The following is a 16,437-nucleotide window of genomic DNA, read 5'->3' as shown; positions in this document are numbered from 1 at the left end:
AATACTCGTGTTACTCAGCAGCAGTAGTCAATTCTGCATTTTACTATAAGGAAAACCCTGATCCCCATGCAGATAATCATAAGTCTGTCCTCCACATTATATCCAGAGTAATCTTTTAAAAATGCAAACCTGATTACCATACTTCATCAACTCTAAAATGCCATTGACTGTAAGTTGTATCATTATTTTATGTCTAGCTCAGAAAGAAAAAATGCTAATTAAACTTTGATTTTGGAGCTATTACGATGTAAAAAAAGTGTGTCACACAGTCATCGGGATATAGCATGCCAGCCACTTCATCCTCTTAACAAACCAATGGCCTCTGGTTCTCTCAGTATCCGGACAAACTAGAAGCCAGCATGGCCTCAGCACCCTGCTCTCTGCCCTCTCTCTACACTGGCCGTTCCACTAACCAAATCTTCCAGATCGCAGATCAAGCTTCACTTCCTCTGGAGAGCCTTCCCTGACCTCCCTGACCAGACACATCCTCAGGCACTTGGGTGTCCCTCCTTGACAGCACTTCCCACGGTTGGCATCTGGTTTGGTTGACATCTTAGTTTGGCTTATGTGTTTATCTCATCAGCATCTAGCTCCATGAGGGCGGAGAACATGAACTTTTGCACCCTACTGTATCCTCAGTGCTTGGCACAGCACCCAGTAGCACCTGGTAGGCAGAAGGCACTCAAATATTTGTTGGATGAATGAATTGAAATCATTTTTTAAAAATTCACATGGCTGATTTTAGAATATGTACTCTTCAAAGGATCCAGAAAATCCAAAAAACTAAGAGTAGTTAAGACTTCTGTTTCAGAGTTGGATGATTAACAATTATCTAACAAATTCTTGTCTCCTTATCACAAATGCCAACTTCAGACAAAAAGTACTGAAAATTACTATGTGTTAAGACCCTCTCTAGCTTGATGTCACTATCACAAGGCGTTTTTGTGAACTGTCAGTGGTTTAAGGTTCTGTTCTGAGCTGGAATATCTGATTTTCAGGCTTACTCTCTGCCCTGATTATACCTGCCTTGTACAGGCATGAATCCAGAGGGTTGGTCAGAACTCAGCCTTCCCAAACAATGACACATTTGTAAGACATTCTACAGTATTTACAGCGATGACAGATGCTTTTCTCTGTGGCCTGTACCAAAACATGTTCATCTCGATTTTTGGAAGCACAAGATGATAAAATTTGGTATATAAAACATTTGAAGGTGTTTATATTTCTTTTGTATTACAAGTTTTAAATTAGTGAAAAATATTCCCAGAGAGGAGATTTGAATAAAATGCTTGTGGAACCTCATAAGTGCATTTATTTGCAAAACCAAAGGGTAATTTGAAAATCACTGACTGGCTGAATCCAGTCTTAATTCTCAATTCACCAGGCATTTCCTGATCTGCTCCCCGGCTGCTTCTTGGTGGTCCCCACCCAGGTTTTCTTCCTTAACATCCAGGGGAACAAGCTCTGTGCTTGCACATCCTGGGCCCACAGGACTGTCCCCACCTCTTCCTTGTCTTGGTCTCAGCTCACATCTAGTCCCCCTGAAGTCTGCCCTGACCACCACCTGCTACTCAGGATTCTCTCCAGTGCTCCCCCCAGAAAGCTCACATCTCTGCCGCACAGGTCACCGTGCTGTAGTCTGTTTGTCTGTCTCCCCATAGCCTGCAAGCTTCTTGAGAGAAGCCCTTGCTCTCACAGCCTTGACAACCTGAATGGTTTCAATTTTTGCCAGTGGAAAAATTGGTATCTTGTGGTTTTAAATTATATTTCCTTGATCACTTAGTAAGGTTGCTAGTACGTATCTTTCATGTTTACTTGTCATATGTATTTCTTCAGGTGACTGTCCATCTCTTCTGCCTATTTCTCCATGAGGCTTTCTTACTAATTTGTAAGACTGATCACCTTTGGATACAGAGCATATTAGCCCTCTGCCTCGTAAATATGTGGCCAACATTTTCTCCCAGGTAATTTATTCATTTTAAGTATCATTCTCAAAATAAAATTTTATTTTAAATGTACTTGATCTGCCATTCTTTTCCATTACAGCTTTCAGATTCAGAATACTGCATAGGCTTCACCTCCACATTAAAAAAACATTCACTTATTTACATATGGTAGTTTCATAGTGCGTGTTGGTGTATACAGCATTTAGCTCTTCAACCCATATAAGATTTTTATAGGTAGTATGAGAGTACACATTTTTAAATGCACAGTATGAGATGGGATTTACTTAATTTTTTCTATTTTTGTGACAAATTTGATAGCCAACTGTCACAATAATTATGGAGTAGTTCTCCATTTCCCCACTGATTTGAAATGTCAAGTGAGCATTTTAGATGAGACTCAAAGAAGGGGACTGGATTTGGATGTGGGGAGACCAACAGGAAGTCACCCAGGTGACTGGGGCCAAGTGTGTAGCAATGCCATGGGAAAGGGATGGGTGTTACTTAGCAATGGTGAGCACAGTGGTCCCAGAGCCTGGAAACACACAATTTATAATGATCTGAAGAAAGATTTGGAGAAAAACAGCAAATTTTAGTGTCTAACCAAAGTTTGGGTTTTTTTTGGTTTTGGTTTTTTAAAAATAAAATTCACTATCCAGTCAAAATAGAAACTAACAAACTTGAAATAAAAGGAGATATAGTTAATCTGAGTTTAAAAAACTTACAGGAAACATCATACTTTATAGTGAAATATTGAAAGCCTTCCTCCTAAGTCCAGGAACAAGATAGGAATGCCTGGTATTATTTCTCTTCAACATTTTGGTGGAAATCTTAGCCACTGCAGTAAGGCAAGGATAAAGAAGACATGAAGATTAGGAAAGAAGAAATATATGTCATTATTCTGAGATGACATGAATGTGTCAGGAAATCTGAAAGAATTATAAATTCTTTTAGGCAGTACATTCTTTGACATGGGTCTTAGCAATATTTTTTTTTGGATCTGTCTCCTCAGGCAAGGGAAACAAAACCGAAAATAAACAAATAGGACTACATCAAACCAAAATGCATTTGCACAGGAATCTATCAACAGAACTAAAAAGCTGCCAACTGAATGGGAGAAGATATGTACAAACTATATCAGATAAGAGGTTAATATCCAGTATATACAAAGAACTCTTACAACCCAACAACAATAAAAAACAAATAACCCCCCCCCAATGTTTATAGCAGCACTATTTACAAAAGCCAAGACATGGAAACAACCTAAATGTCCAGTGACAGATGACTAGATAAAAAAGTTGTGGTGTATGTATACAATGAAATACTACTCAGCCATAAAAAATAAAATAATGCCATTTGCAGCAACATGGATGGCCCTGGAGAATGTCATTCTAAGTGAAGTAAACCAGAGAGAGAAAGAAAAATACCATACATCACTCATATGTGGAATATTAAAAAAAAAAAAAAAGATAATCCAACGGAAAAAAAAAAAAGACAAATGAACTTATTTATAAAATAGAAACAGACTCACAAATATAGAAAAAAACCTTATGGTTACCAAGGGGGAAGAGGGTGGGAAGGGATAAATTGGGAGTTTGAGATTTGCAGATGCTGACTGGTATATATAAAATAGCTAAACAAGTTTATACTGTATAGCACAGGGAACTATATTCGATACCTTGTAGTAGCTTATGGTGAAAAAGAATATGAAAATGAATATATGTATATTCATGTAGGACTGAAGCATTGTGCTGTACACCAGAAATTGACACATTGTAAACTGACTATACTTCAATAAAAAAAAAGTAAAGGTAAAAAAACAAAAACAGAAACAAAAAAACCAAATAACCCAATTAAAAGATGGGCAGAGGACCTGAAAAGACATTTTCCCGAAGATGTACAGACAGTCAACAGACACACGAAAAGATGCACAACATCACTCATCATCAGGGAAATGCAAATCATAACCACAATGAGATATCACTTCATATCTGTCAGAATGGCCATCATCAAAAAGACAACAAATAACAAGCACTGGTGAGGATGTAGAGAAAAGGGAATCCTCGTGCACTGCTGGTGGGAAGTAAATTGTTGCAGTCACTATGGAAAACAGTATGGAAGTTCCTCAAAAAATTAAAATAGAACTAACATATGATCCAACAATTCCACTTCTGGGTATTTTTCAAAAGAAAACAAAAACACTAATTTGAAAAGATATATACACCGCTATGTACACTGCAGCATTCTTCACAATAGCCAAGATATGGAAGCAACTTAAGTGCCTATCAACAGATGAATGTATAAAGAAGATATGGTATATGTACACCCACACAGTGGAATATTACTCAGCGATAAAAAAGAACGAAATTTTGCCATCTGTGACAACATGGATAGATCCAGAGGGTATTATGCTAAATGAAATAAGTCAGAGAAAGACAAATACCTACGGCTTCACTTACATGTGGAATCTGAAAAACAAAACAAATGAACAAATATAACGAAACAGAAAATCATACATATAGAGAACAAACAGGTGGTTGCCAGAGGGGAGAGGGATGGGGGGCTGAATGAAATAGGTGAGAGAAATTGAGAGGTACAAACTTTTAGTCACAAAATAAATCAGTGACAGGGATGAAATGTACGGAGTGGGAATATAGTCAATAATAATGTAATATTATCTCTGTAAGGGGACAGATGGTAATTAGACTTATCATGGTCATTATTTTGTAATGTGCAGAAATATAGAATCACTATTTTGTGCACTAGGAACTAACATAGTGTTGTAAGTAAACTATACTTCAACAAACTTACTGAAAAAAGAGATCAGATTTGTGGTGGCCAGAGGCAGGGACTCTGGGGAAGGGGAATTGGATGAAAGTAGCCAAAAGGTACAAACTTTCAGTTATGAGATAAGTACTAGGGATGTAATATACAACATAATATATTAACACTGCTATATCTTATATATGAAAGTTGTTAATAGAGTAAATCCTAAAAGTTCTCATTGCTAGGAAAAATTTTTTTCTTTTTCTTTTATTTTGTATTGATATGAGATGATGGATGTTCACTAAACTTACTGTGGTCATCATTTTGTAATGTATGTCAGTCAAATCAGTATGCTGTATACCTGAAACTTATACAGGGCTGTATGTCAAATACATCTCAATAAAACTGGAAGAAAAAAATTAAAGAATTATAAATTATTAGTGTTAGTGACTTAGCAAGATCACCAGATGAGAGGAAACTTACCAGAAGCAAAAATCGACTGTGTTTTTATTACTAGGTCCAAATGTAAAATATAATTGTAAAAAGGAATTTAACTTACAATAGAATAAAAAAATTCAAACACCTAGAATTCTAACAAAATATATGTAAAATTTCCACACTGTAAGAAATCTTTGAGCAAAATTAAAGCACACCTAAAAAATTCTAAAAGGAAGGATATACTGTATTTGTGGATTGGAAACCTCATATTGTAAAGATGCCAATTCACCCCACATGGATCTATACATTCATTACAATCCCAATCAAAACATCAATAGGTATGTCTGTGGAAATATAAGCTGATGATAATAACAATAATAAAAAAAAAAACACAGCCGTGAGATGACTAATTAGTTACTTCAGTCATTTTCACATTAAAGTGAAGTTTGATTGATTTGGCACTGAGAGAAGATAATGCAACATAAATACTTAACAAACATTTCTTCAGTACCAGGCGCACTGCTGGCTGTTTTCCAAAGGGCATTCCCCAGAACCACAGACTCTGAGATGCTCAGAGAAAAGGGGTTGGGGAGTGGGGGGCTCATGAGTAGGAAGTGCTCCTGCTACAGTTTCCTCTCAGAGACTCATGCTGCACAGCAGGATTTTAAAACCTCTGAGAAATTTCGGAGAAGAAAAGCAAACAGAATTGTGTTGAACCCAGGATTTTCCCATCTTATTTGATCATGACCTCTCTTTGAGGAACAGTGGCCTGGAGTGCTTTTTATATATTTTTGGTGCTCACCATTATCTGTGAAGGAGCCATGGGTGGAATTATTCATTTTACAGATGGGGAAATGAAACCTCAGGCAGGTGAAGACTTACACCAGGTCATGTAGCTACTAATACAGAACCTACCATGCAAACTCAATTTTTCTAAAAAAAGAAAAAAAAAATTCAGTGCTTTTTCCAGGGACAAACATTACTTTCATCTGAAAGAACATTTCAGAGATGGACTGAACCTTAGTTACTGATCTCTTAAGACTAGTAACCTTATTATGTTGATGAAGCAACTAGGGCCCAGACAAATTAAGTGTCTTGCCCCAGGTCAAGAGCGTGCAGACTAGCAGGAGGAATGAAAGGATCCATGACTCAGTGACTCCCAATTAAGTGCTCTACTGCCCCATATAATTAGGAGGCAAATCTGTGTCAATGGAGGGTGAGACCAAATTAACTGCCCAGGTTGAGGAGGCGCTCAGAGATGCTGAACGAACCATTTACCTGGGAGAAGTTGTCATGTAATTTCGAAATGAGGATTTCAGAGTCATTTGATGACCAGGTTACAATAAAGTACAGAATATTGTTATTTTTAAAAGTTTAATCACCTTGCTTGTATTATTTTACCTCTCTACCCCATAAAGTGCCACAGGCCATTTGAAAAAATTAAAAGGAATATGAATTTATGATTAAAAGCGATGTCACAACTCTAATGGGGCCCATCCTGGATTGTCACAGGCTGGGCATCATTTTTCTGAGGTGTCAGATACGAGGAACGGCAGAGGCATAATGCAGGAGGCACGAACACCTGGTAGAGCCTGCACGGCAGGGTGGCTGCAGGTGCTGCCATCAGAAACACCAAAACATTCCTGGATGCGGGCCTTGTGCAGGGTTGGGCTGAAACTTCTAAAATGCGGCGAAGGAGGGAAAAGCCCATCTCTACTGGCAGAGGAACAAATGAGGGCTTTTGAGAGACAGCTGAAGAAGAGGAGGGTGAGTTGGGCCTCAAGCAGTGGGGAAGAGGAAACCAAGCAAATGCAGGCATTCTGCTGACCTTTGGACTTTAAAAAGAGCAGCAGTAGTATTTTCTCTGTAGAAACGTTTTGGCTGTGGCTGGGGGCCAGCAGGCGGAACGGGCAGCTTGGCTGTGAAGTTCCATCAGCGGGAAAGTTCCACTAAGGACAAGGAAAGAGTTTGCAGAGCCACATCCGTTTACTCTCCTCTGCTTTCCCTCCTCCATGTATGTGACTTGGAGACCCTATGTGGGGGGCAGGGCTAGGACAGAGCATGATTTAGCGGTTCCTGGGTCCCCTGGGAAAATACCATCCTAACATCAAGTTGACTGTATCCTAACCAGCTCCTGAAATGTGCCATCTGGTGTCTATTTATTTATTATTATTATTTTTAATGGAGGTACTAAGACCCAGGACCTCGTGCATGCTAAGCATGTGCTCTACCACTGAGCTCTACCCACCCTCCTTGGTGTCTATTTAATATGATTTCAATTACTTGAGAAATTCTGTTCTTTAAGCTTTACTGGAAGGCGAATATATCTATTCAGTAAACTACCTTTGCCCATCTTATTCTCCTCATCTCTCTTTTAGTTCATTAATATGATCTCATCTCACACCCAACAAGGCAAGGGATGGCAATCCTTTAGTTTCTCAAAAGTAATTACTACCTAGATTGAAAACAAAAAATAAAAGCAAAGAAGTAAGGTCAGGAGTTTCCAGACACTAAAATTTCCTTGAATTTTTACAAGCAACCATTAACCCATTTTGCACCTCCTTTAAATTTGTAGAATGAGAATAATCCGCCACCACTCCCCCCAAAAGGAAAACACAGCACGACCTTTGGTGACACAATTATCAGTGCTGCCCATGATTTAGTATGGGACGTGGCTTAAAGGGGGTGCTGTTGAGACAGGCAGAAGCTGATCCACAGAGCAGGGCAACTTATCAAAGTTAAGTTATCCATGTACATTTTCATTTAAAATCCTTACTGCTTTTCTCTGATTATAAAAATATTACTGTAGAAAAATTCAGATCTTTCAGAAATATGTCATGCAGAAAGTGAAAGCAATCCGTAACTCCATCCTTAAGAACGAATCACTCTACCTTTTAACTCTAACATTTATTTAAAAGAAAATAAAACTGTTGTTGTTCTTTTGTAAATGGGATCATACTATGTTTAACCCAGCAACTTGCTTTCCTTGCTTAAGATTTCATTTGGTCTGAATAAATGAGAGCTTCATCTCATCTCTTTAAAAAGACTAAATAGTCTATACCAAGATGTTCTTACAATTATTTTACTTTGGTGAACATTCTTGCTCACACACCCTCGTACACATGTGAAAGCAGCTTTGGATATATGAAATCCTAGATAGGATTTGCTGGGGTGCATGTATTAACATTTTTTTTTCAGACTGTACTAAATTTCAAATCTTTCAAATTGGTCTGTGGCTTGAAGTGACCCTAGCACAATTCTATGCTGTGAAGTCTACCTCTAAGTCTAGTTTTCTTCAATTCCTTTCTCAAAAGTCACTGAGATGACAGTTTCCTGTCACAGGCCGGCCTGGAACCTCAGATGTTTTCACTTTATCCGTGCTACAGCTCTAAAGCATGTCAAAAATACTTGTCACTTTTGGGGAGAGAGCTTTTGGATTTTTTTTTTTTTTTCAGATGACAGTAGCTTCAGGTATCTTTTTGGAGTTTTGAGTAGGATTTAATGAGATAGATAACATAAGACTAATCTATTATCCAGTTCCTTCTTTTAGCTGCTGGAGTGACTATAACATATTTGTGCTCTTGGGGCAAACACCTGTGTTATTAGGTGTCAGAGGTTATGTCTGCCAACTCTCATCTACTTAGCACATGTTTACTGTTTCTAACAGTTTCCCCGTATTTGTCACATTAAACCTAAGTCACCAGTTCTGACCACCTTAAGCAACACTTTCATTTAGAGAGGGCAAATAAGACAGAATTTCAAGAGTAAAATACTTTTAATAGTACCCTCCTGGACCTCATAGTCTAAAATGATTTTTGCTTCCTCTGTACTCATACATCTTAATATGTTTGCGCTATTCATTAACTTGGCAATTGCTCAAGAACTTCCTTTGGACTTAAAACAAAAGTTAAACCATTTGAGTGTTTATATAAATCAAATCACTAACTATATTCTCCCTACTAGATTATATGCTTCATGAGAGGAGTAACTTTGTTTGGTTCACTGATGATTCCCTGAAAGTAGAACAGTACCTGGCATATAAAAGATTTCAACATTTGTTGAAGGAATGATAAATTCTTTGAAGGCAGGAATCTTCCTATATTTTGCATCCCCATAGTAAATGACAAGTTGCTCATTAAAATTAAGGAAAAGATCTTTATTCAGGAACACAACTTAAGATTTTCTTAGAAGCTGGCCTAAATAATACTGAAGATTCTTTCCAGCCCTAACTTATACATCGACTAGTTTCCAAAGAATTAGAACCCAGCATACTATACATACTACTAAAACTAGACTAAGAATAATTGCGTAAATCTCTGACTTAGGAAGCAGTACACTGATTTTTCTAAGACTCTGGATTATCATTATTAAGGTCAGATTTGAGAATTAAGCTATACTGACCCCAGGCTATATTCTGTAAATCCCCTTTCTGAAAGAATAAAAAAAAATCATGGCATCAAGTTTTTAACTGGGAGTGCCTCTGTAAGCATACAAGTATGACTTTAATGTCACTGCATAAGCAAAAAGGCAAAGGAATACTAACGTAGAATGTTTATATATTTTGGATCATGCCAGTGGTGGTATGATGCTAATGAAAGGTACATCTACCTTTAAATTCATGTCAAATGTGCAGCTGTTTGGATTTAAAGCCCAGTAAAAATAAAAGCAATGAAAAAGAATTAAAAAAGGGAAGCACAGTGAAAGAAGGATCCATTTAAATCTGGAGCATATTCTGGATAATATACAACATTTGGGGGAATAAAGGCAGAGAGTGAGAGAAAAGAAGTACAAGAATCAATTTTAGAAAGTCGCTCGAGAAAAAAAGTCCATTTCATAAAATACATTTAATTCTAGTCTTTTAGTACTTATTTATGTCAGATCATCTCTAACTGGATGTTTGGTTTCCTGTGCTGAAACTTAGAAAAAAATTATCTTGTGGTTACAAAATAGCATGTTCTCAAGATGCTTGACTGAAAAGACTATTTCTTTGGCTTACTATTTTTACAACAAATTTTACTTTAAAAAGAGATTGAATTAATCAGATTTGAGATTAACTCTCCCTGGTAGAACTGTAGTGGATTAAAAAAAAAAAGAAAATGGCTCAGAACTTGAAAAGAATTTTACACAGATGCAATTGACAGAAAAAACAGGGCCTGAAATAAAGGAGAATTTTTGATGCGTTAAAAAAAAAAGAAAGAAAAAAAAAAAAGAGAAAATAATACCTGAGGTAGGGAGGGGCAGGAAAAATTTCATGAAACAGAGTAGTTAGAGGAAGACATGTGCCCAAGTTAGATTAGGGAGCAAAGTCTGAAGGACAACAGAATTATTCTTAGGGAAAACCAATACCAAGAGGACTCCTATGGTTCATTTTCTAAAATAAAAAGGTAAACAAGTATTAACTTGTTGAGGCTAACGTTAGAGAATAGTACACTTGTACTACCAGACCCTCAAGGAAAAGAAATGCTCAAAAACAATTTTTAAAAACAAGTATGGAAAAGGACGTAAAGTAAAAATGAGAACATTCTAACTTACTTGAGGTAGGTGAAAACAAAAAATGAAGTAGGAATAGATAAGAGATTGCTTTCAATCATTCATGCTAGAAGTGAATTTTTAGGATCATACACTTTAAAGCAAATGGAAAATAGTCAATCCTAAATTTCAGCATTTAAGAAATTTCAATTAAATGCATAAAAATTTCTTTAAAAGTGTTCAATTAAAAATTTAAGTTTGACAGGCTATCACGCTTGTAATACGGAAATTATGCTTGTAATATTTATAAATCTTAGCTATAAAATATATTTCTATTTTAAAGATACTTGTGAAGCTATAAAATATCTCTATTTTATTTAAGAGCTCATGAAAAACTGATGAAACATTAAATATGTACGACTATACAAATATATGCAAAGTTCTAAATTTCATTTTATTGGAATACCATCTATTAAAGTGCAAGGTGCATGAATATCTCGGTGACAGGTGTAAGCTCAGAGAGGAATCAGAAACGAGTTCCGCGTGGAGGCCCAGTTCAACCTGATCATTTCATGGCCACAATAAATCATCCACAAAGCCCACCTTAAATAGCTAAAGTAGTCATAAAAATAGGCCGATGGTTACTTTAGCGATAACATAATCCTCGGTCTTATTGTTGTGGAGCAGATGTCATTATGGGTGGGGCTGACGCGCAGAGCAGCTGAAACATTTTTGTACCACTCCCCGCACACTTTCACTGGGATAGAAGGGGCTCCAAAAAGGTAAGGGGAAAGCTCTCAGCGATCAATTCCTACTAGAAATAAGGAAGTTTTGATGTGGCCTTGGTACACGTAAAGACCACGAGAAGATTTTTAAAATCCCCCATGATTAAATCCTACCCTGTAAAAGAGATCTTCCCTTTCTCCCCTCCCCTGCCGGCTCCTCCTTGGGACACTTGGCTGAGTCTTTCTTTCCCTCCTTCCCACGCTGAGGTGAGGCTGCACGCAAGCCAGGGACGCCTGTTTTTCTTTTCGCGCGGAGGGAACTCTGCGGGTAGGAACCCCGGGTGGCAGGAAGGGAGCGGGTGGCGTTGTGAGGAGGCAAAGAAAGCTCGCCGGTACGAGCCGGGCTAGGGTTGGGAAGGGACCCGCGGGCGGCCGGGCCCGCAGAGCAGGCCGAGGTGACGAGGGAAATCTCCCGGCTCGGAGCTGGGACCGGGCGCTTCCGGCTGGCCACAGGCGCTCTCGGCCTAGCGCTGCTCGCGTTCAGAGCTCCTCCGGGGCGGGCAGAGAGTTAGTAGAGAAGGTAAACCGCGGCTCGCACTTGCCTGGGACCGGGTGACCAATAACTGGTAATAGTCTTTGCTCGGCGGCGGGCCTTGTCCTACAATTTCGAAAAGAGTCTCCGGCAGCCACGACGCCATCTTTGGACGCCACCGTCGTCGCTAAGACAACCAGGAAGGGGCGGGGCCTGGTTGGGGTCATGGGGCCAAAGCCCTGGTTTAAATCGAACCCTACTTTTGAGCTGGCGGGCTGTTTCTAACTTAGGGTGATTGTCCTCTCTCCCAAGGGCCACAGGGAACCCTGAGCCGTGAAATTTGCACCTTCAGGTCCCCGGTGACCCGAAGGGGAATTAGTTCCTGCTACCACCGAGGGGAGGGGGGGTGACCCCGGCGGAGGGATACCAAGCGAACCTTCACATTCTCCTTCCTGGTCCCTCGAAGGGATCGGGAGGAGATAGCAGGCCGCTGGGGAAGTCGAGCCGGGCGGTGGGAGAGGGAGGGGCGATGTGATGATCCGCGAGTAGGCAGCGGGGACTGTCCCGCGCACGAGCCCGTCAGCCGGAGTCGGTGGGCAAAGTAGTTCCCCAAGGGTGTTGGAACGGGCGGGGAGGGAGGCGGCGCGGGCGGAGGCGCACGCCGGGCGCGGTGCTGCGGCTCAGCTGATAATTGTAGGGACCCGAGGAGCCGCCGCCGCCGCCGCCGGGGGGGGTGGGGGGAGCGAGTGGAAGTTACTGCCGCGCCACCGAGTCCGGACCGGAGACTTTGGGGCCCAACTAGGTAATTGGGGCGCAGTTCCTAGCGGTGGGGCCAGGCTTGGGGGAGGGGGCTGTATTGAGGGGTTGGGGGGGTGGCGGGGGGGGAGGAGCTGGAACAGAAAGTCCCAGGAAGCCGGGTTGTGTCATCGCCGCGATTCGGCCCCCGCTCGGCCTGTTCCCGGTGGCGGTGGCGGCGGTGGCGGCGGCGGGGCCGCGGAAGGACCGGGCCGGGGGTTGACGGGTTAGGCGCTCGAGGGAGACCACGGCTGGAGGGACAGGGGCCGGGCGGGAGCGGGGGGGTCTCTGGGTCCCCCCTCCGGCCCCCCGCAATGAAGAGGGCCCTTCACGGAACTGGGGTGAGGCGTGCGGGTCTTGGGGAGTCCGGCGGGGGTCGGGGGGGCCGGAAGTGGGCTTGGGAGCTTGGAGGGCGTCTAGGAAGAGAGAAAGTGGGGGGCCGGAAGTGCAGGTGGGGGGTGTGAAGACGGCAAGGGTTCCCCGGAAATGGGATAGGGGGCCCGGAAACCGGGAGAGGGGAGGTTCCAGGGCCAGAGACGGCCCGGAAATGGAAACTAGGGAGCAGCTCGAGTGACAACAGTTGTGGGAAGCGAGGGTCAGAGGAGGGAGAGGCCGGAGTGACTTTAGACCGGAGTAAGGGGTTTCCTGCCCTGGGGGACGGTTGAGGGCGGGCGAGGCCGGGGACGGGGTCTGCGGTGGGCAGTTGTTTCAGCCGTGGGAAGTTGAGGCTGAGGGAGGATGACGCCGAGAGGGGCATGCAAGGGGGCGTGAAAGAGGCCGAGAAACTTGGCGGAAAGGAGCAGAGCATCCTTCTAAATAGATCAGCGTGGAAATTTGGGGGGAGGGGGTTAGGACCTGTGGGAGGGAGGTGGACCAGTTGTCACTCCAATCGTATTAGCATTCAAAGCGAGTCAGGCGATTAATTTATTTATATGTGGATTACATAAAACCTATTATAACGTTTGTCCATTCAGTTCACCGTCTCTCCATCCTCCCCACAGTGAGTGGGGTTTCTAGTTTTGAAACAAGTTAGAGGGGAGCTGAAGTAATGAAGGATGTGAAATCCCCAATCCTGCCCTTCTCCGTCTCGCTCCCTTCCTCAGAATAAGAGAAATCCTAAATTTACTAGAGGAAAAAAGATTTAAAAACACATGCCAATTGGGGGTGGGGTGGGGGGATAACTTAGACCTGTGAACTCCTGCTGGGGGACGGGAGAGAATAGGTTACCCCGTGTGGCGAGGAGAGAACGGAAGGGGCTGCTTCTAAACCCTAAAGACAGATTTGTTTGTTTTTGATAATGTTTTACTTTGTCTGGGGGAAGTTTAGCTTAAGCTTGGTGTCTGGCGGTGGGTATAGTTTAATTGCTTCGTTAATTGGGGGAGGGGACGTGTCAGTGTGGGAACGTTCGTGTGTGTGGTGGGGGGGAGGGAGACGTTTAATAGCGCAGCGACTGTGTTCCAAGTGGACGTCTAACTGCTCCCCTGCTGTCTCCCTTCCTAGTCAGTGTTCCCCGATCTTTCCTGGGCTGCCAGATCACCCGATCCCGGGGCTTCCCTTTGCTTTGTAGGCCCTTCACTGATGTATTTAACTTTCTCTTCCTCTCCAGTCTCTTTAGATATTTTTGGCGTTTCGTTTCTTAAAGATCCGGAAAGTTGAGGCTCAGAATCTCCTCTCTCAAAACAAAAATATGAGGTAGAAAGTTGAAAGAGCTATTGAGTGGGGTAAAAAACCGACGCTGGGAACAAAGGTCCTAGTTGTTAGAGAAAAAGGCAGGAGGCCTATATATGAGGCCTGTGTGTGTCGCATTTACACCAGGGGGGAGGGAAGCAGTTAGGGTTGAGGAGTGGAATTATCAGAGGTTCAGAGACAGTAAATTGCAGAGGGATTTATTGAGGCTTATTTTCATATTTACAACATGCAGAGATATCAGTATTAAGTGTGAATTTTATAGTAAACACAGTTTCCAAATCTTCTACAAACGCCCTGCTCTGTGTTCAGCCCCAGAAATATTGAATTAGTGTGGCTTTTATATCATCTTTGTGAAATTGTTTGGGGAGTTTTTATTTCATTTATTTTAAGCTTGAAGAGAGCTGGGGTTTGTGGGCTTTGTCCACCTCTGCCTTTCTATGAATGTGCCAGTATCCATAAGAATGGTAGAACTGTAATTAAGATTATCATTGTTTCAATTTGCTTCCTAGTTTTTCTGGAGTTTAAATGGTTTTTAAGTCTGCTCAGCTGACATTTATTATTTAGTGTCCATGAACAGGCTATTTGTTTTATTTTTCACTTATTTTCCGAAAGTTTTGGGGCACTTCTGGCAGTTAGAGTTCCTGAAGGTGCTAAACAAAAAAATATTTTTAAGATAAATGGATACTAGGCCAGGGTAAAATCAATGCTTTCACCTAGCAAAGTAAATTTGAAGTAATGTTTACTTTTCCATTCTAACTTTTAAGCTTACTGTATTTGTTACCTGGGTATGGTTTTATGATCCAGTTTAAAGGACATGATCCTAGCAAAGAAGACACATTCTGGCCTGGGAATTCACAACACTGCCAGTTAATTACCTGTGTGATCTTGAGCTACTCTCTGACTCCTTTTCTGGTCTCCATTTATTTTATCTGTAAAGTGGGATCCCCATTTTACCTACTGGGTGGTTTTGAGATCCAGTGGATATAATGGCTGTGAAAAATGACAAACTGATAAATAAGTGTAAGATATTGTCACTAGTTTCAGAAAAATTATCTATTTTGAGGTCATTAAACAAAAGATAACAGCTTTCATCAGTAGTGGTGGTGGGAGGTGTTGATGTAAGGTAGTTGAAGATGGGAAGCTGTAGCACTTTATAATTTGACATTGAAATTGCTGCTACATTGGGTAATAGATCTTGGGCCCAATTTTTGTGTTCCAGTAATTTTTTTTTTTTTGCATCCACATGCTACGTTTTCACGATACATTTTTAATTTTGTTTGGAGAAACTTCAGACAAATTTCTTTGCATTTTTATTGTGGGTAGAATTAATACCTATTCTGGTTTGTGGCTCTTAGGAAATTGACTTTCTAATATCAGAGACTACAATTAAGGAAAAACACTTCTGAATCTTGATCTGCTTTCTTTACAGAATCTGGGGGGTTTTTTGTTTTTAATTCTTTTAAGTGGATGGGTGGGGATCTGTTTGAGCAAATGTGATACCAATTGTCCTATTATTTATTGTGGTAGGGCCTGTTCGCTGAGGTAGTTTGATGGGCTACATTGAAAATACAACCTGCTTGTTGATTTTCATCTTCATTCAAGTTCTTGCTGCTGCAAGCCTGACATGCCCTTTTCCCTCATTTAAATCATTTTAGATTTACTTCAGCTCGCCCCTTCAGAGCACTTCCTCAAAAATTTCTACCCCGTGATCTTTTCCTTTTATTTGAGTTATCTATATAGACTTCATTTTGGGATTACAGTGCTAGGTTTGTTGACATGTGTTGCCTTTGTTTCCCTGACTGGATTATAGGCTTCCTGAGGGCAAGGATTATCTAAATGTCATTGTGTTTTGCATGAAGGTGTACTCATAAACCTGATTGAAAATAACACCCGTTTCCTTCCTACTCCAGACCAGTAAAGTTAGCTTGGTCTTTCTGACTTTGCAGCCAGTCTTCCTGCTTGGAAAGGTTCTTGGCCCCAGCAGATTCCCCAGGACGCTGTTTGGTTTATGTGATCACAGTCTCTCTCACATCTTCTGACTGCTGTGCCATCAGTGCCTGGATAGGGTGGAAGAGTAAGA

At 41.2% G+C, this 16,437-nt stretch overlaps 2 protein-coding genes across 19 annotated transcripts in view; one reads left to right on the top strand and one right to left on the bottom strand.

Moving 5' to 3' along the window:
- Nucleotides 1-12,251, bottom strand: part of FBXO36 (F-box protein 36) — an 84,527-nt gene extending 72,276 nt beyond the window's left edge. For all 4 annotated transcript variants that reach the window (XR_004136875.2, XR_004136876.2, XR_004136877.2 and 1 more), the window contains exon 1: nt 11,944-12,251. Coding sequence is in view for 1 of the 4 variants with exons in the window: in XM_031452344.2 (XP_031308204.1) it covers nt 11,944-12,039 (96 nt within the window). In the remaining 3 variants the exon portion in view is untranslated. The remainder of the gene's footprint in view (nt 1-11,943) is intronic.
- A 107-nt stretch (nt 12,252-12,358) lies between these two features.
- The window catches only part of TRIP12 (thyroid hormone receptor interactor 12), a 131,173-nt gene continuing 127,094 nt past the window's right edge, over nt 12,359-16,437 (top strand). For 11 of the 15 annotated variants that reach the window (XM_031452341.2, XM_031452340.2, XM_031452338.2 and 8 more), the window contains exon 1: nt 12,359-12,675. The gene's annotated coding sequence lies outside the window, so the exon portion shown is untranslated. Of the gene's footprint in view, nt 12,676-12,893; nt 13,010-13,213; nt 13,302-16,437 lie in introns of those variants that run through there. The other 4 variants (XM_031452342.2, XM_031452339.2, XM_031452328.2 and 1 more) reach the window with 3 other exon arrangements.

This window comes from Camelus dromedarius, chromosome 4, assembly GCF_036321535.1.
Source record: "Camelus dromedarius isolate mCamDro1 chromosome 4, mCamDro1.pat, whole genome shotgun sequence".
Taxonomy (NCBI): Eukaryota; Metazoa; Chordata; class Mammalia; order Artiodactyla; family Camelidae; genus Camelus; species Camelus dromedarius.
The sequence above is the reverse complement of the archived record's forward strand: the minus strand, read 5'-3'. Positions and strand labels throughout refer to the sequence as shown.